This window comes from Moschus berezovskii, chromosome 8, assembly GCF_049115385.1.
Source record: "Moschus berezovskii isolate FMDL1 chromosome 8, NW_MosBer_1.0, whole genome shotgun sequence".
Lineage (NCBI taxonomy): Eukaryota > Metazoa > Chordata > Mammalia > Artiodactyla > Moschidae > Moschus > Moschus berezovskii.
Window position 1 is genome coordinate 59,733,094 of NC_142467.1, and position 16,195 is coordinate 59,749,288.

A 16,195-nucleotide genomic window follows, 5' to 3' on the forward strand; every position below is an offset into this window, starting at 1 on the left:
TCATTATCTGGTCACTACCCTGTAAAGGTAAAACTCTTCTAATTTCTATTATTACAGTGTGGAGTGTTTTTTTTTTTCTGTTCTTGTTTTTAAGCTTTCACACAAATGGAGTTATACAATATTACTCATATGTTTGTAAAGTCCACCCCTTCCATACTGTTCTAACTTATCTCATTGCTTTGTATTACTCTATTGTACAATTATTTGTTTTTCTATTCTCCAGTGGATGGACATTGGTATTTTCCAGTTTAGGGATATTTTGAGTACTGCTGCTATGAATATTTTTGCTGTCTTTGCATTTATATTGTGTGCATTTATGTTCAATAAATTCCTAGGAGTTAAACAATTATGGGTTAAGATGTGCACGTGTATTTAGCCTTATTAGATATTACAAAATAGTTTTCTAATGTGGTTTTACCAAAACCAGTGAAGAGTGAGAGCTCCAGTTGCTCCAAATCCTTGTCATCATTTGATAGTCTTTTAACCATTTTGGTGAGTATGTGGTGATGTCATATTGTAAGTTTAATTAGGATTCCCCTGAAGATTAATTAGTCCATTTTCACTTGTTTATTTTTATTAGAGTACATTCTTGTGAAGTACATAAGTCTCTTGTCTACTGTTCTTGTTAGGGCATTTGCCTTTTTTTTCTTACTGATCTTTAGAAGTTCCTTATATATTCTGGATTTAAGTACTTTTTCAGAAGTATGTATTGCAGGTATCTTCTCTGATTCTATTCCTTGCACTTTAATTCTCAAGATATCTCTGAAGAACAAAACCTTTAAATTTTAATTTAGTCTAATTTTCAATATTTTTCATTTATGGTTTCAATTTTTTGTATTCTCTTTAATTCTTTGCATATAGCAAAATGATGAAAATACTGTTGTGTGGTGTTTTCAAAAAATCAATTACTTTTTTACATTTATAGCTATAATTCTCATGAAATTAACTTTTTAATATGAATGAGGTTAGGATCAGATTATTTTTTCATAAAAATATACAAATGTCTTTGTACTATGTACTGAAAAAAGTTCCATTCTCCACTATTTCTGAGTTGTCATTTTTTTCATAAATCAGATGACCATAGTTATATTCAAGGCTCTTTTTTTTTCAATTTTTCTCCTTGTTTATCCTGCAATACCAAATTATCTTAATTTCTGTACTTTGTGATAGGTTTTATTATCTGATAGTTAAGTCCTTTAGTTTTTTTTTTCTCAAGATTGCTTTGGTTAGTATTGTCTATTTCCACATAAATTTTAGATTCAGCTTGTCAGTTTCACAAAAAAATCTGCTGAAGTTTTCTTTAGGATTTTATTGCATCAGTAGATTGATTGAAGAGAACTGGCATATTCCCAACATTGAATCCTCCAACTGGAATGTCCCTGAATTTGACAAGTATTTTGAGAGAGGAACTGGCCTCCAATTTGCCATAGGCATATGAAGTTACTCTGTCCCTGGCAGGAGCAGAAGCCTTTTGTCTGTTCTTTAATGAAGTCACTCCATAGGGTCCGTCTCATTGCGACCCCATGGACTGTATGTAGCCTGCCAGGCTCTTCCATCCATGGGGTTTTCCAGGCAAGAATACTGGAGAGGGTTGCCATTTCCTTCTCCAAGGGATCTTCCCGACCCAGGAATCGAACCTGGGTTTCCCTCACTGTTCTTAGGCTTTTGCAGATTTCCTCAGGGCAAACTGACTGTAGGAGTCAGTTCAGAGCTCTCTCAAGAAGTTTCCTTTTCAGGAAGCTTACTTAGCCCCTTCAGTCCTTTTATATGATCTACTGTTTCTTCAAACTAGTAATTTCTGAATTTTAACCAAGCTTTATAGTTGTTTGAAAGTGAAAGAAGAAAAAAAAGTTGTTTTCTGCTGTTAAATAATCCTTCTAACTTGAAACAAATACAACCAAATATGTGCAAAACTTAAAATCTGTATTTTGTAACTTTTGGCCATAAGGAAGAGGAGTTCTGAAAGTGATGTGGCCCACGTTGACTTAAGTAGAATTTATGTCCCTAAAACAGCGTATGTTAAACACGCTGTGTGTGCTAGGTCACTTCAGTCGTGTCAGACTTTTTGCGACCCTGTGCACTGTAGCCCACAAGGCTCCTCTGTCCGTGGGATTCTCCAGGCAAGAATACTGAAGTGGGTTGCCATTCCCTTCTCCAGGGGATCTTCATGACCCAGGGACTGAATTTGCATCTCCTGCATTGGCAGGTGAATTCTTTACCACTACTGCCACCTGGGAAGCCCTAAACACACTATATGCTGGGCCTAAAAAAATGATGAAAGAGGAATTGTTAAAAATGAACATTATATAATACATTTGAGAAAGTGATTGAAATGGGTATTATTATCCAGATATTTGGCTCCCATTTTCTATTTTTAGTTTGCAACAATAGAACTGGCCTGTTTTTCATGAGGTATTCATTTCGTGGAAGTTATCTGGGTCATATTTACTACTAAATTCTAATTGAATTTTAGAGTGTTTATGAGGTCTACACCAAAGTCTGGTAGTGATCTCCAGCTAGTAAGTAATGATCCATACTTTATGAATACACACAGTAATTTATAAATTAATACACAAAGTAATAAACATATATAAGTTAATAAAGGTGGGTTCTCAGTGTTTATTTGTCCAGACTCTTAGGTAATTATACAAATTGGACTTTCCTGGCATAAACAAAAACATGAACTTTTTTCATAATGTTGAGATATAGTGGTGAAATAGATATAGTGGTGAAAACTTCAATCAGATTTCTTGTCATCATACATTAAACTATTTCATTTAAGTATCTAACAGTAAGTGGAGGCATCATTAAAGTTAAATACAATATTTGTCATTTGTTTAATTTTGTTCTCACTTATCACTTTCTAATTTCAAGTATTGGATGAAGGTGAACATATCATTATGTTCAATGATAACTTTAAGAGTAATTTTCATTTTTTATTTCATTACATCCTTAGAAAAAATATAATTCAGGGAAAGATGCAAATAATTAAATTCCTGTAGAGTGATACTTGAGACTTATAAAGCAAACTCTTCAATAGATATAAATGGCCTTATAGTTATATCCCTATAACTTTAGTTGGAAATCACATAGCTTCCTTTATTGAACACAATATAAAGCAATTGCAATGCCAGATGAGTTTCTTATCTTAGTTTATATTTCTATTCTTGTATTCTTGTTGTCTTAAAGGGAAAAAAAACCAATGCTTATTCTTACTAATGAAAGTTTAGCATAATTGAAAAAAATACTTTGCAAAATGCCTGAAAGCTGCATAGAAGAACAAAAGAAGATAACTTGGACATAAAAAATATATGACTGTTTTGTTGATAAAGACTGTCCATGTCTGCAGAATAACAAAGTGAAAGTCTATTATCACTCAATAACCAGACTAGAACAGAAAACTCAGAAGAAATTCTTACTCTTCTGAAGGTGCAGAGAAACTTCAGGGAAACCAAGAAAAACACAAACATTAAACTACATTTGAACTTCTAGTTACAGGGCAAAAGGAAGGACAAGGTAGTATATGATGCCCTCTACCTCTTGAGTCCTTTGAAATGACTTAGGATGTATTTAAGGTTCTGTGTTTAAAAAAATAATTTAAAAAGCAGTGACTTAGTTTTATTTAGTGAAGTAATGCCAAATTATATCAGATTTTTCTTTTTATTATTATAATAATTTTTATGTTAATATTAGTATTTATGTAGCAATTGCAATGTGCTAGGTAACAGACGAGAGATAAATCTCTAGCATATTGGTGCTCACAATGGGATATGGTCAAAATTGTAGTGTATTACTACTTTAATAAAGTGCATGTTTATGTACAGTTTTGGAGAAACAAGTATGCTAAGATATGCTCATGGCTATTCAGGGGTCAACAAGAACGGTCTAGGTAGTTACAAAGAATTTCAAACACTAGCTTGCAAATAGAAAGCTGTATGATAAAGAAAAGCACCAAAAATATGCAGAAATGCATGATTACACAGGAGCTTTAAAATGTTTCATTGAAAAGACATAAACTAAGAAGTTGATTTAAATATTAATAGAATTTCTTTTTATACTACTTGAGTAATTTATAGATATGAAAAGATTAATCACCGAGAAGGTCAAATATGGAGAAAATACATACTCAATATCCAGTACAACTAAAAATGCTAAATCTAATTAGCACAGAGACATGTATAGCTTTGGAATATATATATGTGTGTATATATATATTTGTGTGTGTTAATCACTCAGTCGTGTCCGACTCTTTGTGATCCCATAAACAGTAGCCTGCCAGGTTCCTCTGTCCATGGAATTCTCCAGGCCAAAATACAGGAGTGGGTTGCCATTTCCTTCTTCAGAGGATCTTCCAGACCCAGGGATTGAACCTGAATCTCCGACATTGCGGGCAGATGCTTTACCACTGAGTCACCAGGGAAGCCCTATATATATATTTATACAACAGTACAACTTCTAAGAGAAAGGTATTGGAATGGGAATTAGGTTTGTCAAAACTAAGGAGAGGCTCACGTAACCAAATACTACATTTAACTGAATACAAAGCTATTTCTACAGTTGGGGCTTTCCTTGATTTCTCTCTCAGTGTCCTGAACCAAGAGATTAGGGAATATCGGCTTCAGGAATTTGAACTCACCAGTTCTATGGTCTCCCGTCAGACACACCTCGTACTGGTAGCTCTGGGACAGGGTCCCCGTGCCGCTGACGTCCAGCAGGTGGCCCGGGAAGTGGCCCTCGGGCACCGCGCAGCGACCCGCCGAGGCCGCCCCGGCCCTCCTGCACAGCCGCACCGCCACGAACACGAGCACCGAGAAGAGGAAGAGCGACGACACCGACGCCAAGGCCACCACCAGGTAGACGGTGAGCGGGTCGGCCGGCGCCGCGGCCGCCGCTTCCGCTTCCGGGGGCGGCAGGTAGGGCTGCGAGAAGCCGTCCACCAGCAGCACGTGCAGCGTGACGCTGGCCGACAGCGGCGGCTCGCCGTTGTCCCTGACCAGCACCACCAGCCGCTGCTTGGGCGCGTCGCGCTCGCTCAGCAGCCGCGCCGTGCGCACCTCGCCGTTGTGCGCCCACACGCCGAACAGCCCGGGCTCCGTGGCCTTGAGCAGCTGGAACGACAGCCAGGCGTTCTGGCCCGCGTCGCCGTCCACCGCCACCACCTTGGTGACCAGGTAGCCCGGCTCGGCCGCCCTGGGCACCAGCTCGGTGCAGGGCGCCGAGGCGTTCTGCAGCGGGTAGAGCACGAAGGGCGCGTTGTCGTTGGCGTCCGCCACGAGCACGCGCACCAGCGCCTGGCTGCTGAGCGCGGGCGAGCCGCGGTCGGCGGCGCCCACGCGGAACTCGAAGGCCCGCAGCGCCTCGTAGTCCAGGGACGCGAGGGCGAAGAGGTGGCCGTTGTCGGGGTTGATGGACACGAGGGAGGCGAGGGGCACGAGCGGGTCGGGCGGCGGCAGCAGCGAGTAGGTGACCTGGGCGTTGGCGCCCGCGTCTGGGTCTGTGGCGCTGACGCTGCCGATGTGCAGGGCGGGGCTGTTGTTCTCGCGGACCCACAGGGTGTAGGAGGTCTGGGTGAAGGCGGGGGCGTTGTCGTTGACGTCGGACACCAGCACGGTTATGTTGTGCTCGGTTTTCAGTCTGGGGGTTCCCATGTCAGTGACCGTGATGGTGATGTTGTACTCGGCTCTTTCCTCCCTGTCCAGTACGCCTTCCGTTACCAAGGTGTAGAAATTCTCAACGGACGGTCTTAAAACAAAGGGGAGATTGTCATCTATAGAACAGATAACCTGTTGGTTATGTCCAGAGTCAGCATCTGATACACTGAAAACTGCCACTAGGATCTCTGGCAGGTTTTCCGGGATGGGGCTAGTCAGTGAGGACATAGTCAATTGAGGAGCATTATCATTCACATCCAGGACCTTGATGACTACAGAGCATTTTCCTGATAGTCCCCCACCATCTGTAGCCTCGATATCCACCTGATATGATTGAAATTCTTCAAAATCCAATTTCTTTTTTAGTAGAATTTCTCCTGTATTTGCGTTAATTTCGAAGGGTTCGTTAACGTCATCGACTTGAAATAGGGCGTAAGATACCTCTCCAAATGATCCTGCGTCTAAATCTCTCGCTGAGACGGTGATAACCAGAGAACCCAGGGAGCTATTTTCAGGGACTTGAGCCTCATAGAACTCCTGAGCAAACTCGGGGGTGTTGTCATTGATATCCAAGACCAGGATCTGAATCTCTGTGGTCCCAGACCGAGGCGGAGACCCGCCATCCAGCGCTGTGAGGGTTAGCCTGATCTCGGGCTGCTCCTCACGATCCAATGCTTTGTCCAGCACCAGCTCCGGGGACTTCCTCCCGTCCTTGCGGTTTCTAGTGAGAATGTGGAAGTGAGGGTTGGAGCTGATGATGTAGCTCTGAAGGCCGTTGCTACCAGCGTCTAAATCTTGTGCCATTTTCAAAGGAAATACCTTACCTGGTATAGTAATTTCTGATATTTTTAGTTGCATTTCTCTAGCAAGGAACTCCGGGGCGTGGTCATTTACATCTCTAATTACCAAGGCAGCCTGAAATAACTGGAAGGGATTTTCCAGTAACACTTGGAAGGGTAGTACGCAGGGCTCAGTGGAGCCGCACAGCTCCTCCCGGTCCAGTTTATCATTCAGCAGCAAATCAGAGGTGTCTGGATCAAGCCGCAAATGCTGTCTATTTCCCTTAAAAACAACTCGCGCGCCCCGGGCAGCCAGCTCTCCCATCCTGAGTCCCAGGTCTTTTGTCAGGTTGGCCACAAACGTGCCACTTTCTGTCTCTTCCAGTACAGAATACCGAATCGATTCTGAACCTGCCTCCCACGAAAGAATCAATGTAATGAAGATCATCACTTGCCTTTTCTTCTGATGTAGTTTCGTTTGCACCATTTCCATTGTTATGTCTGGTTCCAGAGGAAAAATCTTTTTCCAATCCTAATCACTACGTCCACTGTTGACCCTTCAAAATGTCTGCTCCGGAATTTCAAATTCGTTCCTATAACTTGTCTGGCAGCGGCTGCTCCCTGAACACTTCTGTCTTAGTTTTACCTGTAAATGAGTTCTATATTTTTTTCCTTGGGCTTCTCTGAAATGGAGTCCACCGAGTCTGCAGAGCTTTTATCCACTCTTAGCCTGCACTGCCACCGTGCGTTCAAATGAGTAACTTTGTGGGGGTGCTGCAGGTCAATACCACATCCAAAATGTAAACTTTATAAAGGTTTTAAGGAAAACACTGAGTTTCTCAGACTGCAGTGAGTGAATCACATGCATAAAGACTTATCTGGGAGTCTTGCGGCTTTTTTTTCTTTTTCAGAACTTGAATCGAATTTTCTGGCCTTCTGGCTGTACTAACAAATCTTTAAGTCAATCTTTCTCTTTAAGGATTCTGATACACACTAACACATTTAAGAGTCATTCCCTCAGGTAATATAAACTTTCTATAGCCAACTTTTATTCATTGGTTCAGTTCAGTTCAGTCGCTCAGTCGTGTCCGACTCTGCAGTTTATCTCTGAGGAGCAGTGTAATTTCTGAATCTGAGAAGTATACTATTTAACTGTCCCACTGACACACTATACAAAATGTAAAAGTTGGTTAGCAAGATCAGTGTTAAACACTTATTTCTCTAAACTATATGACTAATAAAATGGAATGAACAGCATACTTACTGTTGTTTTGTGGTCACACCTGCACAATAAAGGGAACAATTAGGCTATTAGGAAAATTGAGGCCAAGAAATAGGTATTATAGAAGTATCAAATCAAATTATTTAAAAGAGGGACCAGGAGTAATCCGGTATGTGTCGTGTTTTAGGAATTCATTTCATTTTTGTATTGGTAGAAATGGCCATGATTTTATTAGGGTTGTTCATTTTATTGTAACTTTTTGGTCAAACTTTCCTGCTGTGTGTAAAGCCCAAATGTATTACCCTGTTATAAGGGCATAATGCAATGCAGAAAACAAACATTCAAGAATCACATCTACCATTCTTTCAAAACAAGGATAACACTTGGTCCTATAAATACAGACAAAATAATGTAGTGTGAAAGGTGGATTATATTTGAGTGGATACCCTGAAATTCAGTGATAGTTCATTATGACTATGTTCATTCCTATCTCACCAATTTCTGCTCAGATAAACTGGAAAATATATCTCTAAATTTCCTGAGAATGCAATAAATGGGTCAGTGCATATCTAAGCGTACAAAAATACCAAACATAATTTACTTCAGAATGATTCTGTATTTGTGGAGAGGTGAAATGATTTGAATTCAAGCAAAATTCACTTCAGGTAAGAAGTGAAGGTTAAAAATGAGGATATTTTTCAAAATACTTCAACTTTAGCTAAAATAAAGCTAAATAAAATCAAAATTCTGAACAGATATCATTTTATAGCTGAAAAGCAACTCTATACACACAGAAGGATAAAATGAAGATCACTGTCACCAGCCTCCATTGTTCACTTGGTATTTGTTGCTGAAAACAGACTCCCCTGAGGATATGAATAATGAAATACACTGATAAAGTAAAACCAACAATCAGAAACACCTTGGATGGGTTTACCATCTTCTCTGAAACAAAATTATTTGTAGCTCAGTCCTAAATGCTTTCTCCTTTCAGTGGACATTCTGAGTTCTGATTCCAACTTAATGCCATCTCTGGCATCCAGAGTTCTTTCTTCACTCTTTGCCTGCAGGCATCCTCAAATACAGCTTATTAAATTATTTTCATTTTAAAACAGATTTCATTTATTAGTAGTACAGTATGTATAAAAATCAAGTTAGATCATTGAAGTGTCTGTGAGAGCACTGGTTGCTATAATAGAAAGAAGGTAATATCTTAATGTAACCCAAAGAGATGTCAGTTGGGTATGTGAAGAAACTCCCTTTTTGGAAAGTGGATTGCATTAGATTCCTTCAGGAAAATGCTTCTCAGTTGCTTGGATTTGCTAAAGTAGAGTTGAATTGACTTTGCTTTTATAAACCTGTCTCACAAGACTATTCATTAAAAAAATTTTTTATTATGGACAAAGTTCAACATATGCAAAGTAAACAGCATAAACTTCCATGTACACATCTCCCAACTTCACAACATTCTGTCTTGTTTCATCTATACCTTTTCCTCCATTTTATGCCTCCCAGTCAGTGTTCAGTTTTGCACAGTTCTTTTCTTAAGGTCATATTTACACAAATTGAAATGCACCAATCTTAACTGTAGCATTTTTAACAAATGGATCCATCTGTGTAACCCACATCTCTCTCAAAATAAAGAACATTTCTGTGATCCACTGGGAATTGTATTAATTATATCAGTATTTTTCAGGTTAATTTTAATAACTAGATGGCACAATCTTGGTCTCCTCTGGACACAGAAAGCTAAACAATGTAAAAAATCACCATGTGCCATGCTCTTTTTGCTCATGCATGCTAATTGGAAGTTACCTTTCAAGATTAATTTAGCTGGATTATTACCAGTGAACTGAAATAGTAATTTAACTGATGAAACATTGTCAAGTATGTTAAACTTAATTTAGTTAACTTGTAACCATTGCATTGCTGATTTCCATTTATATGCCACATGTTTCTTTCATTCTGTTATAAAATTTAAAAAGTCTTCAACTTTATTAAAAATGAAAGATAAAGACTAAGCTTCAAGGATGAATTGAAACTTTTGGAAATCTTTCTTAAATTTAGTTACATGTAAGGAAAACACAGTATTCAGGGAAAAGATAGAGATGATATATAAGCCAATAACTTAGGGAAACCTTTCAACTGATGGGATGGGATACATGTTGCAGGAAAGTTTGAAAATATAAACAATTTGATGCTAAATACATTTGAAAACTGAAATACTTGAAAAAAGTTTTTTGCCAGCATTGCTATATATTTGCCAATTTTATCGATTTTATTAAAAAACCAGCTTTTAATTTCACTAATTTTATTTTTTGAATTTCATATATATATATATATATTTATATTTCTACCTCCTGCTTGCTGTGGGTTTATTTTCCCCTTCTTTTCCTACATGCTTGAGGTAGGAGCTTAGATGATTGAAACTTTTCCTCTTTTCTAATATATGCATTTTGTGCTATAAAATTCCCTCTCTGCACCACTTTAACTATGTCTTATAAATTTTGATATTTTGCTTTTACATTTCCAATTCACGTCAATATATTTGAAAAATTTCCCTTGTGACTTTGTCATCGACACATGGATTAATTAGAAGTGTATTGTTTAGTCTCCAAGTGTTTGAAGATTTTCCTGTTAGTGTTATTTTTAGTTTGATTCCATTGTAGTTGGAGAACCCATGCTGTTTGATTTCAGTTTTAAAAATTGGTTGAAGTTTGTATTAGGCTTATTTATGTGGTCTGTGTTGTATATGATCTCTGAGCATTTGAAAAGAATGTGTATTCTGGAATTGTTGGGTGTTCTATAAATATGTTGGTTGTTGGCTGAGTGCTTCTGTATTCTCGTTGATTTTCTGTCTAGTTGTTCCATGAGTTGAAATAGGGTTCAGAGAGGGTGTTTAAATCTCCAAGTTTAATTGTGGATCTATTTCTCCTTTCAGTTCTGTCAGTTTTTGCTTAACACATTATTCATCTCTGTTGTTTAGTATGTATATATTTAGGATTGTCTTTATCATTACATGATGTTCTACTCTCTCTCTGGTCATTTTCCTTGCATATTTTTCTTTTTACTTTCAATCTGCCTGTGTCATTATATTTGGAGTGAAGTTTCCTATACCTAGCATATGGTTGGTCCATTTTTGAAAACCCATTCTGGTCATCTGTTTTAATTGGTGTGTTCAAAACATTAACATTTAATGTAATTACTGATATATTAAAGCTTAAGTCTATAGTTTTTTTTTTGTTTTGTTTTCTATTTGTCTGTCTTTTCTGTCTCCATTTTAGTTTTCCTGAATTCCTGTGGGTTATTAGAACAGTTTTTAGAGTTCTACTTTATCTATAGTGGGTTTTAGTGTGTCCTTTTGTATAGCTTTTATAGTAGTTGGCCCACACATAACTTGTTAGGGTTTGAAGTGAAATGAAGTCGCTCAGTTGTGTCTGACTCTTTGCCACCCCGTGGACTGTAGCCTACCATGCTCCTCTGTCCATGGGATTTTCCAGGCAAGAGTACTGGAGTGGGTTGCCATTTCCTTCAGGGTTTACTGGTTGTCATTTTACAAGGGTGGAAAACTTAAGTACTGTTACATGCCTTTCTTTACCCTTCCCCATTTATAATATAATTGTCTTAAATATTTCCTCTATAGAAAATTTGAACATAGTGTTATAATTTTGGATTCAACCATCAAACATAATTTAGAAAACTAAATTCTAAAGAGAAGGAAAGTCTATGGTGTTTACCCATATTTTTGTTTACTGTGTTCGTTCTTCTTTCCTGATGTTCCAAAATTCCTTTTATTATTGATTCCTTTCTGTTTGGAGAGCTCCCTTTAGCCATTTTTAAAAGAGTAGGCCTTATGGCAACAAATTTTCTTCCAGGAGGGTATTTTCACTGCATGTAGAATTCTGGGTTAATTGTTCTTTTCATCACTTGGAAAATACTGTGCCATTTTCTTCTGACTTCCATGGTTTCTGGTGAGAAATCTACTCTCATTCAGATTGTCATTCACTTCAGTTCATTGCTCTATGTGTAATGTGTCATTTATCTGTCACTGCTTTTCACTTTTTCCTTCTCTTCAGTTTTCAGAAATTTGACTATATCTTTTCAGTGTATTTTTTTGTTTATCTTGTTTTGGATTTGTTTGGCTTTCTAAATATCTGGATCTCTATCTTTTGCCAAATTTGGAAGGTCTTCTCTCCTTCTGGGATTCCAATAACACAAATGTTAGATCTTTTGTTATTTTCCAACAGGTCTCTGAGGCTCTTAATTTTTTAGTCTGTTTTCACTCTTTTGCTCAAATTGGGTAAATGCTATTGTTGTATCTTCTAGTTCATTGACTCTTCGTCTTCCTGTTGTTAAGCTTGTCCACTGAGTTCTTCAATAATTGTATTTTTAATCTCTAAAATTTTCATTGGTAGTTCTTTGCATCTTTTATTTCCTTGTTACATTTCTTTTCTGAGAATATTTTTTCTTTTATTTCAAGCATGTTTAATATTGCTTATTGAGGCATTTTTCATCATCCATTTAAAAACCTTTGTCAAATATCTCCAACATCTCTTTAATCTTAGTGTTGGCATCTTTTAATAGTCTATTTTACTTAGTTTGATATCATTCCAGTTCTTGCTATGACCCGGGTAGCACCTTCCTAGATGTGCCTGTACCCAAAAGGAACTCTTGCCCAAGTGCATGAGGAGATATATTCAAGAATGCTTATATCAGTATTGTTATGATAGCCAAATTATTGGAGCAACCCAAAAATCTACAATAAAATGAATTTAAAGGTGAGGGTGTATTTATATAATGGGATACTGTAAAGCGGTATAAATGAATGAACTGCATTTAACACTGATGAGTTCAATACCATAATGACTGAGAAAAGCAAGCCCACAGATGTCCAAACCAATCCATTTATATAAATTGCAAAGACAGACAAGATCAAACAATGTATTATTTAGCAATATATGCATTTCCAATACAACTATAAAGAATAACAAGTAATTAATAAAAATTCAGGATAGTTGATTTTAATGCAAGTGGAAGACGTTATGGTAGAGGCATACAGGATTTCCAACATCTTGACATTGTTCTAATTCTTAAGTAGATGATGAACATTTTATTATTTTTAAATTGCACATATACATTGTGTACACTTTTTGGAATGTTTAATAGATTTCAGAATTTTAAAAGTAAAGACAAAAAAATGATGTCTTTGGGGTCAGGCTGCCTGGAGTCAAATCCTGATTCCACTACTTATTAGCTAGGTAGCCTTGGGCAAGTTACTTTAACTCTGTCCAGTCTGTTCATCTCTAAACTTGGCTTACCAATTGTACCTTTATTTAAATGAGTAAATTGAGATATGTGTACAGAATTTAGAAAACAGTAAAGTACATAGAAAGTATGTAATATGAAAAATATATGTAACATATAACTTAAATAATTATTAGCCTTCCTCTGCACAGAGTCAGACACAACTGAAGAGACTTAGCAGCAGCAGCAGCAGTCTTCCTCCAGACCTTCTTTCAAAAACATTGTCTCATTTCTTAAGAAATAAAAAGGAATTTTTTGGAGAACACTAGAATATTTTAGTGAAGACTTTAGGAATCCCAGCATAAAATTTTTGTATCCTAACACTTGCGATTCTGTCTATGGGGTCCCACAGAGTCGGACACGACTGAAGTGACTTAGCAGCAGCAGCAGCAACACTTGCAGGGCCACATCCTGAAAAGAGTTCTTTGCCCATTCATCACAATGCTCCTTAAAGTCTGATATTTTATAAACCTGGCTCTGCACTGCCTCACGTGGAACACGTTGTCAGAAAATCCACTCAGGACAGAAACTTGGGTGCAGACTACCTTATCACATAAAAGCTGATAAGACCTAGCAAAACAGCAATTGCTACACACCAGATACTCAAATTCTTTTTCTTACATATAAACACATCTCTCACCAGACTTATGAAAACCAAAAATTACACAGAAACACGCAAAAAAGAAATGGGAACTCCAGGAGATAGATCATTTAGGAAATAAAACGAACTTTGAAAATTCCAAGTGCTACTATGGAAAAGACACAATCAGATAATAAGAAAACACCTAGGGGTTTAAATACCCCATCAAAATTGAAAATTTAATAAACATACTCAAGGTGACTGAAAGATGTTAAATGAGGATATAGAGGGAAAACCAAAGATATATGGGAGAAATATAAGAAACATAGAGCAATGATTTAAATTGTTCAATACCCAACAAGCTCAAGCCTCAGAAAAAATAAGCTAGGAATACAATTATTAAGGAAATAATACTAGAGATGAAATAATTTCAGATATGACAAGGCACGAATTGTTAGAATGTATATTGAATGTATATGTCTGCAATGAAGCCAGAAGCGAAAACTGCATTTTCAGACATGCAGAGATACAGAAAGTCTGTATTTGTGCACCTTCTCTTAAAAAGCCACTTGAGGGTATATACTGTAGCAAAGAGATGGAATTTTAAAAAAAGGAAAGGAGATTTCCTTGAACCCTACCCCAAATCACCTAACATAAGCCCAGATCCTCTAACTCCTTGGTAGGTGCTATTATGTGCATTGATCAGTGGTTCTCCATGGTGTGCAGTCTCCCTCATTATAAGTCAGTAAATCCAACTTTGTTCTGATATAATGTGTTCCTGGTGATCTTTAGCTGCAGAGCATTCATAACTTATATGGTCATTAAAGATAAAATTTTAATATTGCTTTTTAGGTTTGAAAACATCTATAAACAAAACAAGGAACTCTTAACTATAGTCAAAGAGTAAAAAGTACCATTAATCCTGACTATATAGAAGTAAAAACTCCTTTTTGAGACGTTTGAAAGGAAAAATAAGAATTCTATTAGTTTCCTTCATACAAGAAAATAATAAATGGTTGTTAGTGGAATAAGTGGAAACAGTTTGAGCAGAGAAAATAATGAGATAACTAAATGGATGAGGGAAATTTAAAGTGTATAGGGTACCAACAACGATAGAGTGAAATTGAAGTTTATGAAAAAGTTACAAGCATATTCTTAGTGAGAAGAAAGTATTTAAAAAGCTAGAAGATAAAGGTTTAAAAGTGCTTTCCAGAGGGATAAAATAAAAAACAGATAATACCAGATGTTGGCAAGATTGTTGAGGAACTGGTACATCCATATGCCGCTAACAGCAGTCAGTGTAAACGGGTACAACCACTTTGAAAAACTATTTTGAAGTATCTACTAAAACTGGACATGCACTTACTGAATGAGCAGCAATTCCACCCTAGGTATACACAGAACAGAAATGCATATACATGTTTGTTGAAGGATATGTATGAGAATGTTTATAGCAGTATTATTCAAACAGCCAAACCTTCAGTTCAGTTCAGTTCAGTCGCTCAGTCGTGTCCGACTCTCTGCGACCCCATGAATCACAGCACGCCAGGCCTCCCTGTCCATCACCAACTCCCGGAGTTCACTCAAACTCATGTCCACAGAGTCAGTGATGCCATCCAGCCATCTCATCCTCTGTCGTTCCCTTCTCCTCCCGCCCCCAACCTTTCCCAGCATCAGAGTCTTTTCCAGTGAGTCAACTCGTCGCATGAGGTGGCCAAAGTATTGCAATTTCAGCTTTAGCATTAGTCCTTCCAATGAACCTTACACCAACCCAAATATCCACATACAGTAGAATGGGTTATAAATTGTGAAATATTCACAGTGGAATGCTATATAGTAACAAGAATGAAGAACTAAAAAACAGTATTATGGATAAATGTCATAAACATATTGCTGAGTTAAAGACACCAGATGTAAAACAGTTCACACTCTACTATTTCATTTATATAAATTCAAAACAGGCAAAACAGCTGTAGCATTGGGTATTGAGTTATCTGTTTTGTTTGAACTGGCAGTGATTTTAACGGGTAATTTGTGTGGCACTTGGGATGCTAATAATGTTTCATTTCTTCAAGATGCTGATATCAAGTATGTTAATTTTCTGAAAATACAGTGAGCTGTATTAAGGATTTGTCCATTTTTTTGTATGTAATAATTCCATGAAAATATTCATTAAAAATTATTCTCCAGTAGGATGAGAGCTAGGGAGTGTAAACCGAAGAGTGTTGGTTTTCATCATGCTTTCTTACATATTTATATGCATACATTCCTTTGAAAACCAAATATTATGTAAAGATTTTAAACTTTTGTTATTTAGCTTCAAGTAAACTTTTAGAGAGTGATGAAGCAGAATGAATATAGAGAAAAAAATATTTCATTGTTGCAAAAATTACCAAAAGAAAGCAAATATTTCAGGAAAATCAACAGCATGCAAGGATTTGGAATGGTACGCTAAAACAAAAACAGAATCGAACGGAGTTTTCCAAAATTGGACAAGTTCATTGTAAGAGGGAAATCAATATTATACCTGAATGTGGGATTTTTCTTCATGAGGTTCTCAAATTTTGCATCTGGGGAATTACAGATAAATGACAAATACCGTGCATCATGATGAGATCCCTAATTGAATCCAGAGCTATTCCGAAGTTGGCATTTTCCT

At 37.2% G+C, this 16,195-nt stretch overlaps 1 protein-coding gene across 1 annotated transcript; it reads right to left on the minus strand.

Moving 5' to 3' along the window:
- Window positions 1-956: 956 nt before the first annotated feature.
- On the minus strand, window positions 957-7,097 carry LOC129558770 (protocadherin beta-6-like). Its single transcript, XM_055430193.2, has one exon. The coding sequence runs from the start codon at window positions 6,921-6,923 to the stop codon at window positions 4,530-4,532; it is 2,394 nt and encodes a 797-aa protein (XP_055286168.2). The 5' UTR covers window positions 6,924-7,097; the 3' UTR covers window positions 957-4,529.
- Between the last annotated feature and the right edge of the window lie 9,098 nt (window positions 7,098-16,195).

Bases quoted from the DNA above. Each gene is read 5' to 3' on its own strand.
- LOC129558770 (XM_055430193.2), bottom strand. From the start codon at position 6,923: ATGGAAATGGTGCAAACGAAACTACATCAGAAGAAAAGGCAAGTGATG.